Here is a 15,319-nt window from a genome sequence, read left to right as displayed (position 1 = left end):
ATGGGATCTAAGATTAAAATGTGAAATATGAAACCATAAAAGTTCTAAAAGAAAACATGGGAGAATTCCTTTGTAACTTCTAGTGGAAAAGTTCACTCTAACTATGACTTAAAATTAAAAGCCATCAGAAGAAAATTGATAAATCTGACTACAAAATTTTTTAAAAATTTTAGCATGGCAAAAAGAAAACTATGAGCAAATTATAGAAAACGACAAACTGGAAAAAATTATTTGCACTTCCTATCACAAGGGCTAATTTCCTTAACATATCAAAGGTTCCTAGGAATCAAGAAGTCCAACAACCAGTGGTATGCTGGTAAATGTTTAACAAGTGGCTGGGTGGGTAGGCAGCAGCTGTGGTGGTTGTGCTGATTTGTGGTGTTTTCCAATTTCCATGGGGTAAACATTCCCACAAAGCCAATTTAGGCTACTGATGTGATGTTAAACCAGCTTACAAAATTCCTGGAAACTTATTAACAATTGGCTCTCATGAACTAGTTCAAGCCAGCTCCAGCGCACTACTGCCACAACCCAATAAAGAAAAAGGCTAAGAACAGATAGTTAACAGGAAACAGAAATGGCTCTTAAATGTATGAAATAGTGCTCAGCCACACTCATAATAAGAAAAAAATTTTAAATGACATTAAGAATGCCATGTATTACCTATCAGACTGGCAAAAAATCTAAGAATTTGCTAACATTCTGGTGTGTAGGAAAAAAGGCACTCTCATTCATTGCTGCTGGGAGTAGAAATCACTACAGCCCCTACAGAAGGCTATTTGGCGATACCTATCACAATTACAAATGCATGTACTTTTTAATCCAACAATTCCACTTTGGGTAATTTATCCTGCCAGTATACTTGTACCCATGCAAAATGACGTATATAAAAGGTTATTCATGGCAGCATTGTTTGGAAGAGCAAAACTCTGGAAACAATCCAAGTATCAATATGGGACTGGTTGGTTAAGGTTAATTCATATAGTTGAAAGTAGTACAGCAGCAATAAAGAATGAAGAGGTTCTCTTTAATCTAATATGGAAGGATCTTAAGATGTATTAAGTGAAAATAAAGATGCAGAATACTGTGTGTAAGTATGCTACTTTTTATGTTTAAAAAAGAGAGAGAACACGATTTTTATATTGCTTCTATATGCAAAGAAACTGGATAAAAATGAAACAAGCGGTGACATACTGGGCTTGAGGGGAAAGAGGTGCTAACTAGGCAAATGAAAGACAAGGCTGGGAGGGAAACTTAACTGCATACACCTCTTTGTATTTTCTGAGTTCTGAACTATATGAATGTATCACCTATTGAGAAATTTATATTTTTATATATCACCCACTGTAAAGGTGAATTTGCAAATGCTTTTTAGTATATTTTGAGGCTATTTTTGTTAGGCTCATAAAAATTTAGGACTATTACATCTTTGTGATTTATCAAATTTTTTATCATCTAGCAATCTTCTTTAGTAAAGCTTTTTGCCTTATTTTTTTGTCCGTTACTAAAAGATCTTCAACAGCTTTCTTTTACTAAATATTTCTCACCCTTTGTCTTTTATTCTATCTGTAACCTTATATTTTAGATTTGTCCCTTTAAATGTCACATAGCTAGACCTTTAAAAACAATCAAGTCTAATGATCTATTTTAACTGGAAAGTTTAGCTCATTTGAACTTATTTTTACCATGTTATATGCATGCCTTCTCTTTGTCTTGATTTTTCATTTTCCTGTTACTCCCCCTTTGTTTCCTTCTTTTGTCCTAATTTTTTAGAGATATGCCTTACTATCTTTAAGGTAAGAGTCTTAGTGATTAAAATAATATTATTAAACACACTTCTATTAAATCATACTTTTGGGGAGATAGAGTAGTTTTAAGGCCCTCCTTTCCTAAAATTAACTTATTTTGAGATAATAATAGACTCAGATGCAACTGTAAGATATAACACAGAGAGATACCACGTGCTCTTTACCCAGTTTCTCTCAATAGCAAGACCCACAAAATCACAAACAGGACATGGATGCTAATATGCTCCATCGATCTTATTTAGATTTCCCCAGTTTCATCTGCATTTAAATTCTGGCTTTCCTTTGTGGGCAGTCTCTTTTTCCCTCTCGCTGCTTCTAACATCTTCTTATTTAATCTTTGGTGTTCTGCAATTTCACTATGATGTGTTTAACTATGGGTTTCTTTTTATATTGCTTGGGACTTAGTGGGTTTTTTGAATCTGTGGTTTAGTGTCTTTCATCAGTTCTGGAGGATTCCCAACCATTACCTCTTCAAATTTTGTCTCTATCCCATTCTCTTGTCTTCTTAAAATACAATTAGAAACGTTATGTTTTTTAAACATAAAAGGTAGCATACTTACACACAGTATTCTGCATCTTTATTTTCACTTAATTTCTTCACTATCTTCCATAATTTAACATCTCTATCATATTTTCCAGCTCTATCCTTCTGCATTACACTCTGGACAATTTTTCCTATCTTAAATTCATGAGTTCTCTATTCAGCTACACTGATTCTGCTGTTCAAATTACCCACTGAGTTTTTAATCTTAATAATTTATTATATTTCCATTTCCAGAAGATCCATTTGTTCTTTTTCAAAACGTGCTTGGTCATTCTTGATATATAGTCTCTTACTCCCTTGCTTGTCTTTTCAGAATTTCTTTTTCTTTGTTTAAATATTAAGACAATGAAATGATAACTTTTCTTGGAATTTTATGAGAATTCTTTAAGATCTAGATTGAAGTGGAACTTTTTCCAATGAGGATCTATGTTTGCTTCTGCTAGTGTCCTGTGCACACAAGCAATCTGCAGCCACTTCAAAATGATTTATCTGTTTAGGTTTTTCAGACCACAAAGGCAGTGTAAATTCCGACCCAAAATCCTGCATGAAGGTCCAACTTATGGTTGCAAATTCTCAAGAGAGATTACTTCCCACCTCCACCTAGTATCAAGGTTAAGATGGGGGAAATTCCCTCCTGTCCTCTTCCGTTTAGCAGAGTTAACTTCTTGTCCACCAGCAATGATGTAGGTCTTAGGTGGGGTCCACTTACTTCCTGTCCTCTATATCCTACATACTCATCACAACAAATACCCAAGGTCTCCAGGATTCAGTCAAAAACCTCAGGATGCAGCCCACTTTGGCCCTCACTTACTAGAGCTCCTACTTTGGCTTAGGTTTGGAGACGTATAGGTTCACTGCTTTTCCTTGCATCAGTGATGTGTTCTCAACTGAGGATCATTCAGGCTACTAAATTTGACATATTGCTAAAAGTCCAAGTTTCTTATTTCTTTTAAACATTTAAATATAGTTATTTTATATTATACGAAAGATCCTTAAGTCTGGAAGGATCAACTATGATTTTCTATTTTTTTCTCTGCTGCTTCTCACTCACTATAGATGTAACTTGGGACTATGAGCTCACATTAAGCATATTTTAACCTGTGGGAAGTCAGGAACCAGATTTGAGAATGGCTTCCTCTGTACAGGTTCAATGTTTGTTCCTGTCAGGCATCCTCAGGGGCTACAAACAGGGACCACTTTAATTCATCAACTTGGGGTTTCCCACATAACAAAAATTGAAATCACAACTTGTGTGAGAAGAGAGCTTAGTTACAAATTAGGGACGATTGGCTTTTTCATCTATCCAGGACAAAGTCAAGAGAGATACCATACTAATTTGAAGACAGAGAGTTTTTTTCCTAGTCTACCTTTTCATGGATGTGTAGCACCTTGACAACGCTGGCTTAATGCAGCTCTTACCTCTCACCTGGGATGAGCTCAAGGACTTCTTTCCTGTCCGCCCTAAAGACTCACATTAGTAACTAAGCCCTTGCAGGCCCCTTAAAATCAGTTTTGGGGAGCTTAAAGGGCCTCTGTTGCGCCACACTCAGATATATATTTCTTTTACAGACATAGATATTGTTCGGTTTTTTTTCATTCTATTAATTTGGTAATATTACTCTAAGTGCTGTATACGTTTTAAAGAGATGATATAAAATACCCTATGGTCTTTAGGAAAAACAAAGTCAATGTGATAAGTGCAAAAAATAGTAAAAACATACTTCAGTTCTATATTATGACCTATTAGTGACATATTCAACTTCACTCATATTGCGTTGTGACAGAGACAGAAAGTAAGAAGACAGATGTGAAAGAAGAAGAAAATAGCATAAGTAAGAGAAATAGGAGATACGAGAGAACGACACAACAGAAAAAAAAAGTTCGGGGAGGGAGTGGCAGAAACAAACAGACAAGTCTATCTGAGGAAAATCAGACCCAGAGGAAAACAAAGAATTGTAGTAGGAGTGTGCCCTTGCCTTCCATGGAATAAAGAAAGACTATTCACATCTCACGGCTTTTTAATGGTGCTGCTAACTAATTTTTTTCAATCACATTGCCATTCTTCTAGCAAAGCCTTAAAAATGGGAAAGTAAACCTGTACACCCAGTTTAACCTGCAGGCACGGTTTTTCCTATATTCAGTTCTCCTATTACAACTGAAAAATCATTAAACAGCCTCATATCATTAGTTTTTTATCCCCCGTATGTTTCAAAATTTGAGCCAATTCTCAATCTAGAGGTTACAGGAATTAAAATGTGTCCTACGTAAATCTCAACTCTCATCACATTGGGATACTTTGGCATACTGTATCTGTTTTACAATTTACTGCTAAGGGGCACACTTAAACCAACCTCTACTCATACGTGGCATTTTCTTTTTATTTATTTTTTTATTTTAATTTTTTTTGAGGAAGGTTAGCCCTGAGCTAACATCTGCTGCCAATCCTCCTCTTTTTGCTGAGGAAGACTGGCCTTGAGCTAACATCGTGCCCATCTTCCTCTACTTTATACGTGGGATGCCTGCCACAGCATGGCTTGACAAGCAGTGTGTAGGTCCGCACCTGGGATCCAAACTGGTGAACCCTGGGCCACTGAAGTGGAACGTGCAAAATAAACCACTGTGCCACCGGGCTGGCCTCTATGGCATTTTTGATAGAATCAAAATTTGGGAAGTTGATTACTTATAAATCTTGCTACCTACAAGCATTCCTCCTCCAAAAAATAACCTTCCTCTTATTTTTTAAAGATAATATTAAAAGAAGTTTCACATTCTTTTACTTCTACATGTGTATTTTTTCAATGTGTAAAAAAGTTAATTACTTAAAATTTGGAGTTTGTGGATAAATATACAGCAATACTAAATGTTTTATTTCCAGTAAAACTGAATTAAAAATCTAAGTTCTTTTTCCTGAAGAGCAGACAAGGGTACATAGTTTTTATTTTGTAATCTTAAAATCACCAATAGCTAAACATGGCTTTTAATAACATATGATTATCTTTTCTCTGAAAATAAGTCATCAGTACCCACAGGTCATTCAAGCATCGTAACACATCATTTAAAATTATTTATTTCAGGGTCCAGCCCTAGTGGCCTACTGGTTAAGTTCAGTGCACTCTGCTTCAGCAGTCCAGGTTCAGTTCCTGGGTACGGACCTACACTACTCTGTTAGCAGCCAGGCTGTGCTGGCAGCCCAAATACTAAAAAATAGAGGAAGACTGGCATGGATGTGAGCTCAGGGCAAATCTTCCTCAGCACAAAAAAACGAAAAAAAGTTTTATTTCAGGAAGAAATATAAATAATGCATTTCCTAACCATAGTACAGTAGCTAAAAAAATGTATTAGATGAGAGTGTATTCATTTGCCATACAACTTCAAGATGTGATCATAAACTTTCTCATGAGTAGCCTAAGTCATATATGCTTCCTTCTTCCAAATTCCAAAAATTACCGAACATAACACACTGAAAGATAACCTGGAAATAAACTTTTGTCCAAAACTTGAGCTTTCAGTTCTTCATAAAAAAATATTTTTCTGATTAGTCATAAACGTTAGAAGGGCAACTTGACGTGTATGATAAATAACTCCAAAAGAATACATATTTTTCTCAATTACTATAATAATGAAGTTACCAGAATTCAAATGAGCTGTCTGAATTTTAAATTTAGAGCATCCAACTACTGATTCAAACTTCTAGCTTTGCCTCCTAATAATGAAAGTACCTATCTCTTCTTGTCTCCGGAGCTAGAGAGTAAAATATTTAACAGATTTATTAAAAAATTTCTTAAAGGCCCATAATGATCTGAAAGTTCAGATTGGAAATGCAGGACAAGATGCCGAGTGATATTTGCTGCTGCCTTTTTCTGATAATCATCTGCAGCTGTTCTAAGCATCGTTGCTAAGTTTCACTGCAGAAACAGAAATGACAGCCTAGGAGTGCTTGAGTTCACAGGTCTACCAGGGCCACCTCTCCTTTCCCTCCTATCACCACGCGAGACTTGAAGCTCCGACTGCCGAGTCCTGCAACAGTCGCACATCCAGGGACAGAGACCAAGGTTCACTGCGAGTCTCTTGATAAGGTTCTCTTCTGTCTGATTCTGAACTCTATACAATTAAGGGCCCACTTCTCCTACCAGAAGGAGAGTCAGAAAGAGACTTCTTATTCTTAGTCTCTTGCACAAAAAATGAGTCGACAATCTTCTGATCTTATTCTAAACTGGTAAAAAGAAAACTGATAAAAAGAAAATGAAGTTAAAAATTCCTAGTGCTGGGCAGAATAACAGGCTGATTTCAATTCTGTTATATAGGCATATGAAATGAGGGCATTCTGGAAAAAAACGTAATTTCCCACGTAATGTCTTCACTTTCCATTTCAACCACATTATTGCATTCCACCCCCAACTTCTCTTCCACCTAGCCTGGGGAGATACAAGGATCATTTCTTTGGGAAGGAGAAATATACAATTCTCATAGCAGCTAAAAAATGAAGAAAACCACACCCAGCCTCAGTCTTCTACTATCACAAATGAGGTCCTCATCATGACATAGGTTTCTTGTCCGTTTTTTATTTTGGAAACTTTTCATTTCACAAACTTGTCCAACCCCAAGAATCACCAGTGAGGCTGGCTGAAAATTCAGATTCCCTTGCTCCTTCCAAACGTAATCAGAATTTTCAGGGGGAAGGACCCAGGACTCTGTTCTTTTAGTAAGCATCCAGGTAATTTTTACAATGAGATGTTTGTTCTTCAAACTTAGGACTATGCTCATCTTAAAAAATAATTCCATTCCTAATTTTTCCTTTATGAATTCCTTAGGAAATAGCATATGGATTAAAACTATTGTGAACTGCATATACTAAGATAAAATCCAGTCCACTTTGCAGGCTAGTCTTTTATAGAGTGGCTAAAAATATATGAAAGTAGACTAGCAGTTCCTAATTGTTAAATCATTATCCTGAGGGTTGGTGTGTCTAAGCCACTATCTTAAGCAAATAAGGTTCCTCTAAATTTCAATTATTTGAAGCATTGTCATGCTTTCTATCTAGAGACTTTGCAAAGGGATGATCTTGTCTAGTATGTGCTAATCAAAGACCTGTACAGACTGAAATAGCTATATCTAAAATTCAAAAGATAAGGCAAAATCAGGAAGAACTTCTTGATAAAAGCATAAAAAGAAAACAAAGTGGATTTGGATATGTATATTTCTTTTACCATGCTATATCTTTGTGTGTAGTACTATGGAACATGGCACAAAGAAGGCAGTCAATACATGATTGATGAACGGATGAATGAGAGTAAATGAATGAATGGGTATGTGTCAGTGACACAAATAAAAATGGTATCATATAATTCAGTAGCATCTTTAGGAGATAGAAAAGTATTTTAAAAAATTTCTACAAATTACCTGGTAGAAAACCGTTATCAGCCTTTAACCTGAATAAATGACACTGAAATTTATTTTCAAAACAGGAAAGGCAAATCCTGAGAGGCCCACAAAAGCACAAAAGTAAAGAGAAGGAAACAAAGCTTCAGAAGTAATACAATCTGAGACAAGCAGCCCATGAAGACTAGCATACAAGGTCACATGAACGCTCCTCCCCAGTGCGGGCTCAGCACTAAAAAACCACGTACGGACAACATACTTAAGTGTCAAAATTCACAAGAGCAACGACTGAATAAGAAAGGAGAGGAGAATTAAGGTAGAGGTGGGGCAAAAGTCCAGTGGAAACAGAATGAAGAAGAGTGGAGGGAATAGCGTGCAACGTCTCATGCAGGGACCTTGGTGAGGACAAGTGGCGCCAGGCAACACTCGGTGAGGACAGAGGACCGGTGAAAGTAAGACACACCTCAATCACAGAAACAAACCGCTTACCCTCCGCTTTAGTGGCAGTACCATCTTTAAGCAAATTAAAAAACAAGGGAAGGGATAATAGGGAACAGTTAGTAACATTAAGAAAATTAAAAAGCAGAATGTTATTAGCTACTTAAAAAGCAAAAGTACAATTTAAAATAAAATTAAAAGGAAACCATTTCAACAGCAAAGCAGAGTCTGAAGCAAGTAGGTGCGCCTTATGTTGAAATCAGCTTGGTACGATGTGCTTTTGCCTTTGGAAAACAAAAGAAAAAAGGGCAACCCAGGGTAGTGCCTCAGTCGGTCGAGTGATTGCTATTGCTTATTTTAGCCAACTCTCATCCTCTTCAGAGCTCCTTTTTCTTAGAACAAAGTACTAGCAGAACGGTAAGGAAAAACTGAAAACTAAAATCCTAAAGGGTCACCCAAAGGGCAGAGGCAAGTAAGAAGCTCAGAGAGGCTGGCTCCAGCAACGCCTATCCCAACTACACGTTGAGCAGCAAAGCTGTACAGCATGGTACCTGCGTCAAGGCCTACGGACTCCGTATCTTCCCTCAGGTGTCTGGACTCTAGAAGTTTGGAAAAGGATCATCAGCTTTAATGCTACACTTCTGCACAGATGTAATGTGTCAATCTAAATAGTAATTCTAACAACTTCTCAGTAGGATTACATTCTATTTTAGGGGGTTTTCTGCTTTTTGTTGTTTTGGACATAAGGAAAGTAGAGGTACAGTTTCAGGAAATAGTAAGAGAATGGGAATATTCCAGTCTTGTTATTTGAAAAGGGAACACTAGGCTGAAAACGTATCATCGGTGCTTCTAAAAGGTCAGTTCTGTATCATTAGACCAAATGACCCGAGTGCTTTTACCAGCACTGAGGGAAGTCTACATGGTCTATTGTATAATATCCCAAATGTGCACAGAAAAACAAAGACTACTGAGTACTCCAAAGCTGGTTTTTACTCGTTTCCAAGCAATGAAACAAATACTAATTACAAATACTCAAGGTGGATTAAATGTATTGAAACACAGGTAAGTACTAAAAAAATGGAAGTAAAATAACAGAACTACTTCACCATAGGACAGCGGAGTTCTGATGTCTCCTTTACTCAATGATTACACATCAACATAGCAGCATAAACACTCACATGTAATGTTACAATAATTAACATTAGAAAGGTAGAAAAGGAGAGCTCTTATTGGATTTCTTCCCAATCAAAATGCATCTATGTATGAGGTATTTTACCGCAGAGAAAACAAGACTGATATAACAAACGTTCCAGAACCTTTCAAATTAATAACGTTCCTATCACCATCACAGTTTCTTTCACTATATAGGATAATAGCTTACAAAGGACTTTTAATTCCACTTATCCCTATCATATATCTGAGTTAGGTGGCTATTATTACAACTAATTGATGGCTGGAGAAAACAGACTCAAAGATTCCGTGGCCTGCTCAAAGTTACCCAGCTAATAAATGGCAGGCCCAGTAATCTTCTCTTGGTATTCTCTCACTGGGCTTCCATGCTCAAAACATTGTTAGAACATTAGTTTTAGAACTGACTTTGGAATTAGTTTGTAAACCACACAATCAATTCAGTCTCAATGTTTCATGAAGTTTAAATTGTATTAATTTCTATAAAACCCAAAGTAAAACCAATCCAGCTAAGTCATCAGATTTATGCTTGAAACGACTTTGCTCTTAACAAAAATAAAATGAAATAAACCATTAGCCCTACAGAGTGTAGGTGTTAAGTGTCTGCTGAAAAACTGACTTACCACTCTGTCAGATACTAGTTCTTTGGAAAATAACTTTTTTTCATCTTTTGGGCTCTCATTAGGATAAGCGCATGCTCCTCCCAAGATGACACAGGGAAGGACTACACTGTTGTACAACATGCTTATGCTGGTGATCAAGGCCACCACATTCCTCCAGAGGTCCTGCTTGTTGTCGTCCCTCTCCCTCCCTGCCCTCCCCGCTTCCCCACGCCGGGTACACTCTCAAATTGGGAAATATCTAACTACAATGACTATCTTTGGTGAATCCCTCACTAAACCCTTCTGGCTCTGCTCCCATCGATGTCAGGAGGGGAGAAAACCCAGCTTTGGTAATATGGGAGGTGGCTTAGGTGCTGGCTGGGCTGCCATGAAGAGGGAAATGAAGCTGAAGGAAGGCCGTGCTCAGTGCCACATGCTGTGAGAGCACCAGTGTACTTACTTGTCACTAAAAAGGATGATGCTCCAGAGAAAGGGAACACTCAAGAAACAGTGGCTGTTAACCAGCAATCAGTGCAGAGTTACTTATACTTAACTATCAGCCCTACAACAGTGAGAATTTCCTCTAAAATGGTTTTTGGTAATTTGCTACATAAATAAGTTTGAGCAGAGGCATCTGGAACAGCAGAACAGGGGGAACGGTGGGAGGTCTGGTTACCTAAGGATGCGTATGACCCTGGAGGCAAGGCTGCGGCAGAGCTGAAAGGTGCAGCGCCTGAAGCCGCGGATACTTTGGATTTGGCACTGGCAGCTGCGTTCACGTCAATATCACTTCGAGACCGCTGGAGGGATCCAGTCGTTGACACAGATTTGGTACTAACTGTAGAAGCTTTAGTGGCGAAGAGGAAACGACAGTAAGGACCTGACTTTACACATTCTAAACACATATTGTTAAAACTTGATTTGCTTTTCTTGAAAACAAATACCAACTTTTAACAAACACTGGAGCACATAAGTGCTGACCAACAGTTGCTCCTGGTCACTGAAGACAGAGTTCAGCCAATGCTGAAGGAAACTAAAAGTGACCACAACTATACTACACCTATCACATTTATTTTCTTGTAATCAAAGACTACAAACTCCAAGGAATGGACCATATTTCTGGTTAATATGAGAAATGAAATAATAAAACTGTTCACATCTGGCCAGTTTCCTCATGATGTGGCCTAACTGTGCACTCTCACCTAGGCGCCCTCCCGCTCTCAGGAAACATTCCACTCTCCCACCTCCAACAGCCACCGCACTGCGGCTGCTGCTCAAAGCCATCTCCATCACAAGCTGTCTCCACTCTCTTGCTAAGTGACCAGAGCGAAGGAGTGGCACTACTTGTGGTAGTATTCACATGCTGGAGTGAGGACAGGTCACAGAGCTCAATTTCTCCTGCCGAAGTCATCCCGACAATGTCTTCCTCACAGTGATGGGCCCCTGGGAAAGTGGAGCTCTGCTGGGGACAGTGGGAGCGCAGAGCAGCACACTCTGCAAACCTGAGAGGGACCTGAGAGCAGGCCCTTGGCTTCCAGCAACTGAGCAGCCTCTAGGGGTAGAACAGCCCACCTGAGGTTAAGAAACAGAGGCCTCCCCTGGACAGCCTTCTCCACGGCTGCCAGTCTTACCTCTAGAGGCGGTACTTCCAGTAGGACTTCTTTTGGCAGAGAGCGGCCGACTGAAAACAAAGGTATACATGTGTCTATTATCAAATTTGCACTTTATCTGCATTAAAGCAAGTACACGTCACAACAGGAAGTTATGATAAGAATTATTTCAGAGTTTTCAGAATTTTTCAGGTGATTTAGACCACATCTTATAAACCCCTAATTTCAAACAGCTATCCACATGTTTGTATCTTCCAAACATACAGGGAACTCATAACTCGAGACAGAAATTAGAAATATAGATTGAAGATCATTATACATTAAGTCCTAAGTTTTGAATACCCTCTCTTTCCAAACTTGTGTCCAGGTTAACACTTACATCGTCTAAGAAAAATTCACGTGTGTTACTCGTAAACTATATTCTAGGACGACTATATAAATTTATCTAACTATTACTTATGATAAGACCAAAGCAACTTGTTTCTTACCATTCCCCACAGTATCTCACTTAGTGCCAGAATCCATCTTAAGATGGGGGAACTATAACAGGCACACATCCGCAAAAATTACAGCTAGAATTTGTGTTCTTGTGCAGGAAATCTTTAAATACAAAATCTCAAAATAAGGAAAAGCACAGCTGAATTCCTTACTTCAGACTCTCTTGAGAGCTAGAAGACGAGCGATCGGATTGTGGCAGAGACACGATGCTGTCCGAGTTCTTCAAATGGGACTGCAGCGCTTTCTGGTAGGAGGACTCCAAGGTGTGGTACAGGTGCTCAGCTTCTCTGCTGAAGTGACTGTGGAAACCCCAGTAACACCTAGGGGACACATACAAAACGGTTTCCTGTTATGGTCAGTGGATCATAACAGATATTTCACTGAGCTCCGGAGGACACCACACCACCTCTTCAAGGACTGGAATCTGCAGTCTACCTGCTACTAGCAGCAGCATGCTATAAGGAAGAGAGTGTGAACAAAGGAGGCCTGGGAGGAATCCTGACCTCACAATTCACTAGCTGTTTGACATGAGGCAAGTTATTAAACTTCTCTGAAGCTCAGTCTCAGTTATAAAATGGAAATGAAAGGACCTAACCTGCAAGATTTGGGAGGCTTGGAGAAGATGCAGCTAAAACATCTAGAACTATACCTAGAACACAGGAGAGGCTCATTATTGGTAGCTTTTACGAAGGGAATTTGACACTCATTGACTGGAAGTATCTGAAATTGCCTTAGATAAAATGTTCAAAAGAGAATGGAAAGAGCTACTTGAAATCTGTGTTGCATTCTAACTTAAAAAACTGGAAAAAATTGGGCAGGGGGAGAATACAACACAAGGATAAAAACAGCATATAATCATTAACAAATCCATTCCCAAGAGTTTTTAGCAACTATTAACTATGTTGCTTATTTTGGCAGGAAATACCCAAGATGAGACTAGAGTAAACACTTCAATGTTATAGTGAGGTCCTCCAGAAAACTCAGAAACCATGGAAATATAATTTAATGGAGATCAGTCAAAAAGCAATAAGGACTTCAGCAGATGTATTAATGCAGCTAAGGAAAACAATCTTCCAGGCTAGTAAGAACAGATTTTAACCTCTGTCAATTAGAAGAGTTGGTCAACTAAAAAAATAAAAAGAAACAATCACAGGTGCAAAACTAGCTGCACTTATCTATGCACTGCCCACAAGAGAGTAAGTCATAGCATCAAATGTCTGGTATTTACGGTCACAGTGGCAAAATTATCCCAAGGGAGGTAGTGCATGTAGGGGGCCATAGCCACATCACTGGAGCACAGCCAGTCCTAAGGGCAAAACTGCCTCAAACGTGAGATGGCAATAGCCAGCTACCACTGTGACACTCCCAAGCATCGGCTCAATCCACCTCCCTCACCATGACTCACACTTCCCAAGCAGTCACTGATACCTGCACAGGGGTGACCACAGGAAAGAATCCCCACGATCGTGATCTTTCAGCGTAAATCAAAAAGTCGCTTTAGATTACGACTTGGCTTTAACAGAGCTTAATGAGGAAGAGAATACACTGAGCATGTATACTAGTGCTTTTCTGATGAAATGTAATACTTTTTCATAAATTTAAAAATGAGCATTCTGTTGTGTACCTCAGTCCTGTTTATATTCAAATAATATCAATCAGTCTTTCAGGCCTGGGCACTGAACAACTGGCTAAACAAAAAACCACAGAAGTACTTCCAAATGGCCTTTCGAAGTCATGTTTATTTAAGTCATGATTAATGAAACATGTTCATGTAACTTAATGAGTTTTTAACAAGGCAATGTAGACAATGCATCTGAAATATAAAAGTAGTGAATAAAAAAAGGGGTGTACAGGGGCATAGTGATTAAGTTCGCGGGTTCCACTTCAGTGGCCCAGGGTTCACAGGTTCAGATCCCAGGTGCAGACCTATGCACCGCTCATCAAACCATGCTGTGGTGGTGTCCCACATACAAAACAGAGGAAGAAGGGAACAGATGTTAGCTCAGGGACAATCTTCCTCAAAATAAAATAAAGTGATGTACAATAAACACTTACTTTCTGGCTTCTATCCTTGCTTCAGAGTCAGCATCATGTATTCCCTTCTTTATTGTTTCAGCTAATACTGATATGTGTCTAGATATTTAGAGAAGAAACAGTAACAATCATTAATATATGGTTTTATGTGGATGAAAACAAGTAGGAGAAATAACTTCAAAATGGCAACGTAGAACTTAGGGCCTTTGCACCAAGTGAGTCAACTAACATGCCATTTGGAAAATCAGAACACCCTGCAGATCTTCTAACCCCTAATTCTGTGCCAATACCCTACCTCCAGCCCTACCCCACCCCCACCGAAGTACCCAAAGACCCTACTGTCTTGTGTGATATTTTTTAATACAAGCCGATTGTTTTTCAGGCCAAACTTATTTAGCCCAATCTTTTATGAATCCAAACAAAAAAACCCTATTTTTCCATGGTCAGAGCTAGTTTCTATGGAAATTATAATGAGATAATAATAATCTTAATACGAAAGAAACTAACTATATCACATTTCTGTAATTAAACAGAGTATTTTTTCAAGTTCCACTATGTAACATGAACAATTTTATAAAATGATGTAACCATTTTATAAATAGGTATTCTCTTTCGTCATGTTCTACCCTTGCTGAGAAGAAATCAACAAACTGTCTCATCAAATATTTAACAAAGTTTTAAGAAAAGGGAAATGATCAGAATGAATAGTTTGACAGAACAAAATCAGTTACCAACTCTACCAGCCCATTCCAGGTCTGTGCCTCCTTACCTTCAGGCGTACAATAAACATTTAGTGAGCAGCCAGCTAAGCGGCTGAGGCTGAGCCGGGAGGTGATGAATGCATGAGACTACATCTGAGTTCTCCATGCTTTTCTGTTCTACTCACCTGTCCCCCTATTAAATCCGTCCTCCCACCTTCCACTTCTAATTCTAAAACTAACAGACTAAAGAACAAAAAAGTATTGGAAGAAAATGTGTGACTATCTTCTAGATTCACAAATCCTCAGAGGAAATTTGGCCTCTGGGAGGCTTGGCTTTGCTTCATCTCTGACCACTGCTGTATGGAACAGGACTCCCAGGAGTCCTCAATTTATTAAAATTCCACTACTAATAAAACATTTAATAGCTGTAAAGTTCTTCACAAACTATACGACATACCATTAAAAAACGAGTGGCACAACGTCATCTATTGTCTCCAAATTTAACTCAGAAAGAATA

At 38.4% G+C, this 15,319-nt stretch overlaps 1 protein-coding gene across 50 annotated transcripts in view; it reads right to left on the bottom strand.

Annotated features, from left to right (window-relative positions):
* The window catches only part of CLASP1 (cytoplasmic linker associated protein 1), a 258,954-nt gene that overhangs the window by 88,232 nt on the left and 155,403 nt on the right, over positions 1-15,319 (bottom strand). For 17 of the 50 annotated variants that reach the window (XM_070581048.1, XM_070581051.1, XM_070581084.1 and 14 more), the window contains exons 16-19: positions 14,123-14,200; positions 12,220-12,387; positions 11,591-11,640; positions 10,636-10,806 (exon numbers count right to left, since the gene is read on the bottom strand). In XM_070581048.1, coding sequence (XP_070437149.1) covers positions 10,636-10,806; positions 11,591-11,640; positions 12,220-12,387; positions 14,123-14,200 — 467 coding nt within the window. Of the gene's footprint in view, positions 1-8,220; positions 8,245-8,720; positions 8,769-10,635; positions 10,807-11,590; positions 11,641-12,219; positions 12,388-14,122; positions 14,201-15,319 lie in introns of all 50 variants that reach the window. The other 33 variants (XM_070581036.1, XM_070581055.1, XM_070581049.1 and 30 more) reach the window with 3 other exon arrangements.

This window comes from Equus przewalskii, chromosome 17, assembly GCF_037783145.1.
Source record: "Equus przewalskii isolate Varuska chromosome 17, EquPr2, whole genome shotgun sequence".
NCBI classification, from domain to species: domain Eukaryota; kingdom Metazoa; phylum Chordata; class Mammalia; order Perissodactyla; family Equidae; genus Equus; species Equus przewalskii.
Note: the sequence above shows the minus strand (reverse complement) of the source record. Positions and strands in the feature narration are given on the sequence as shown.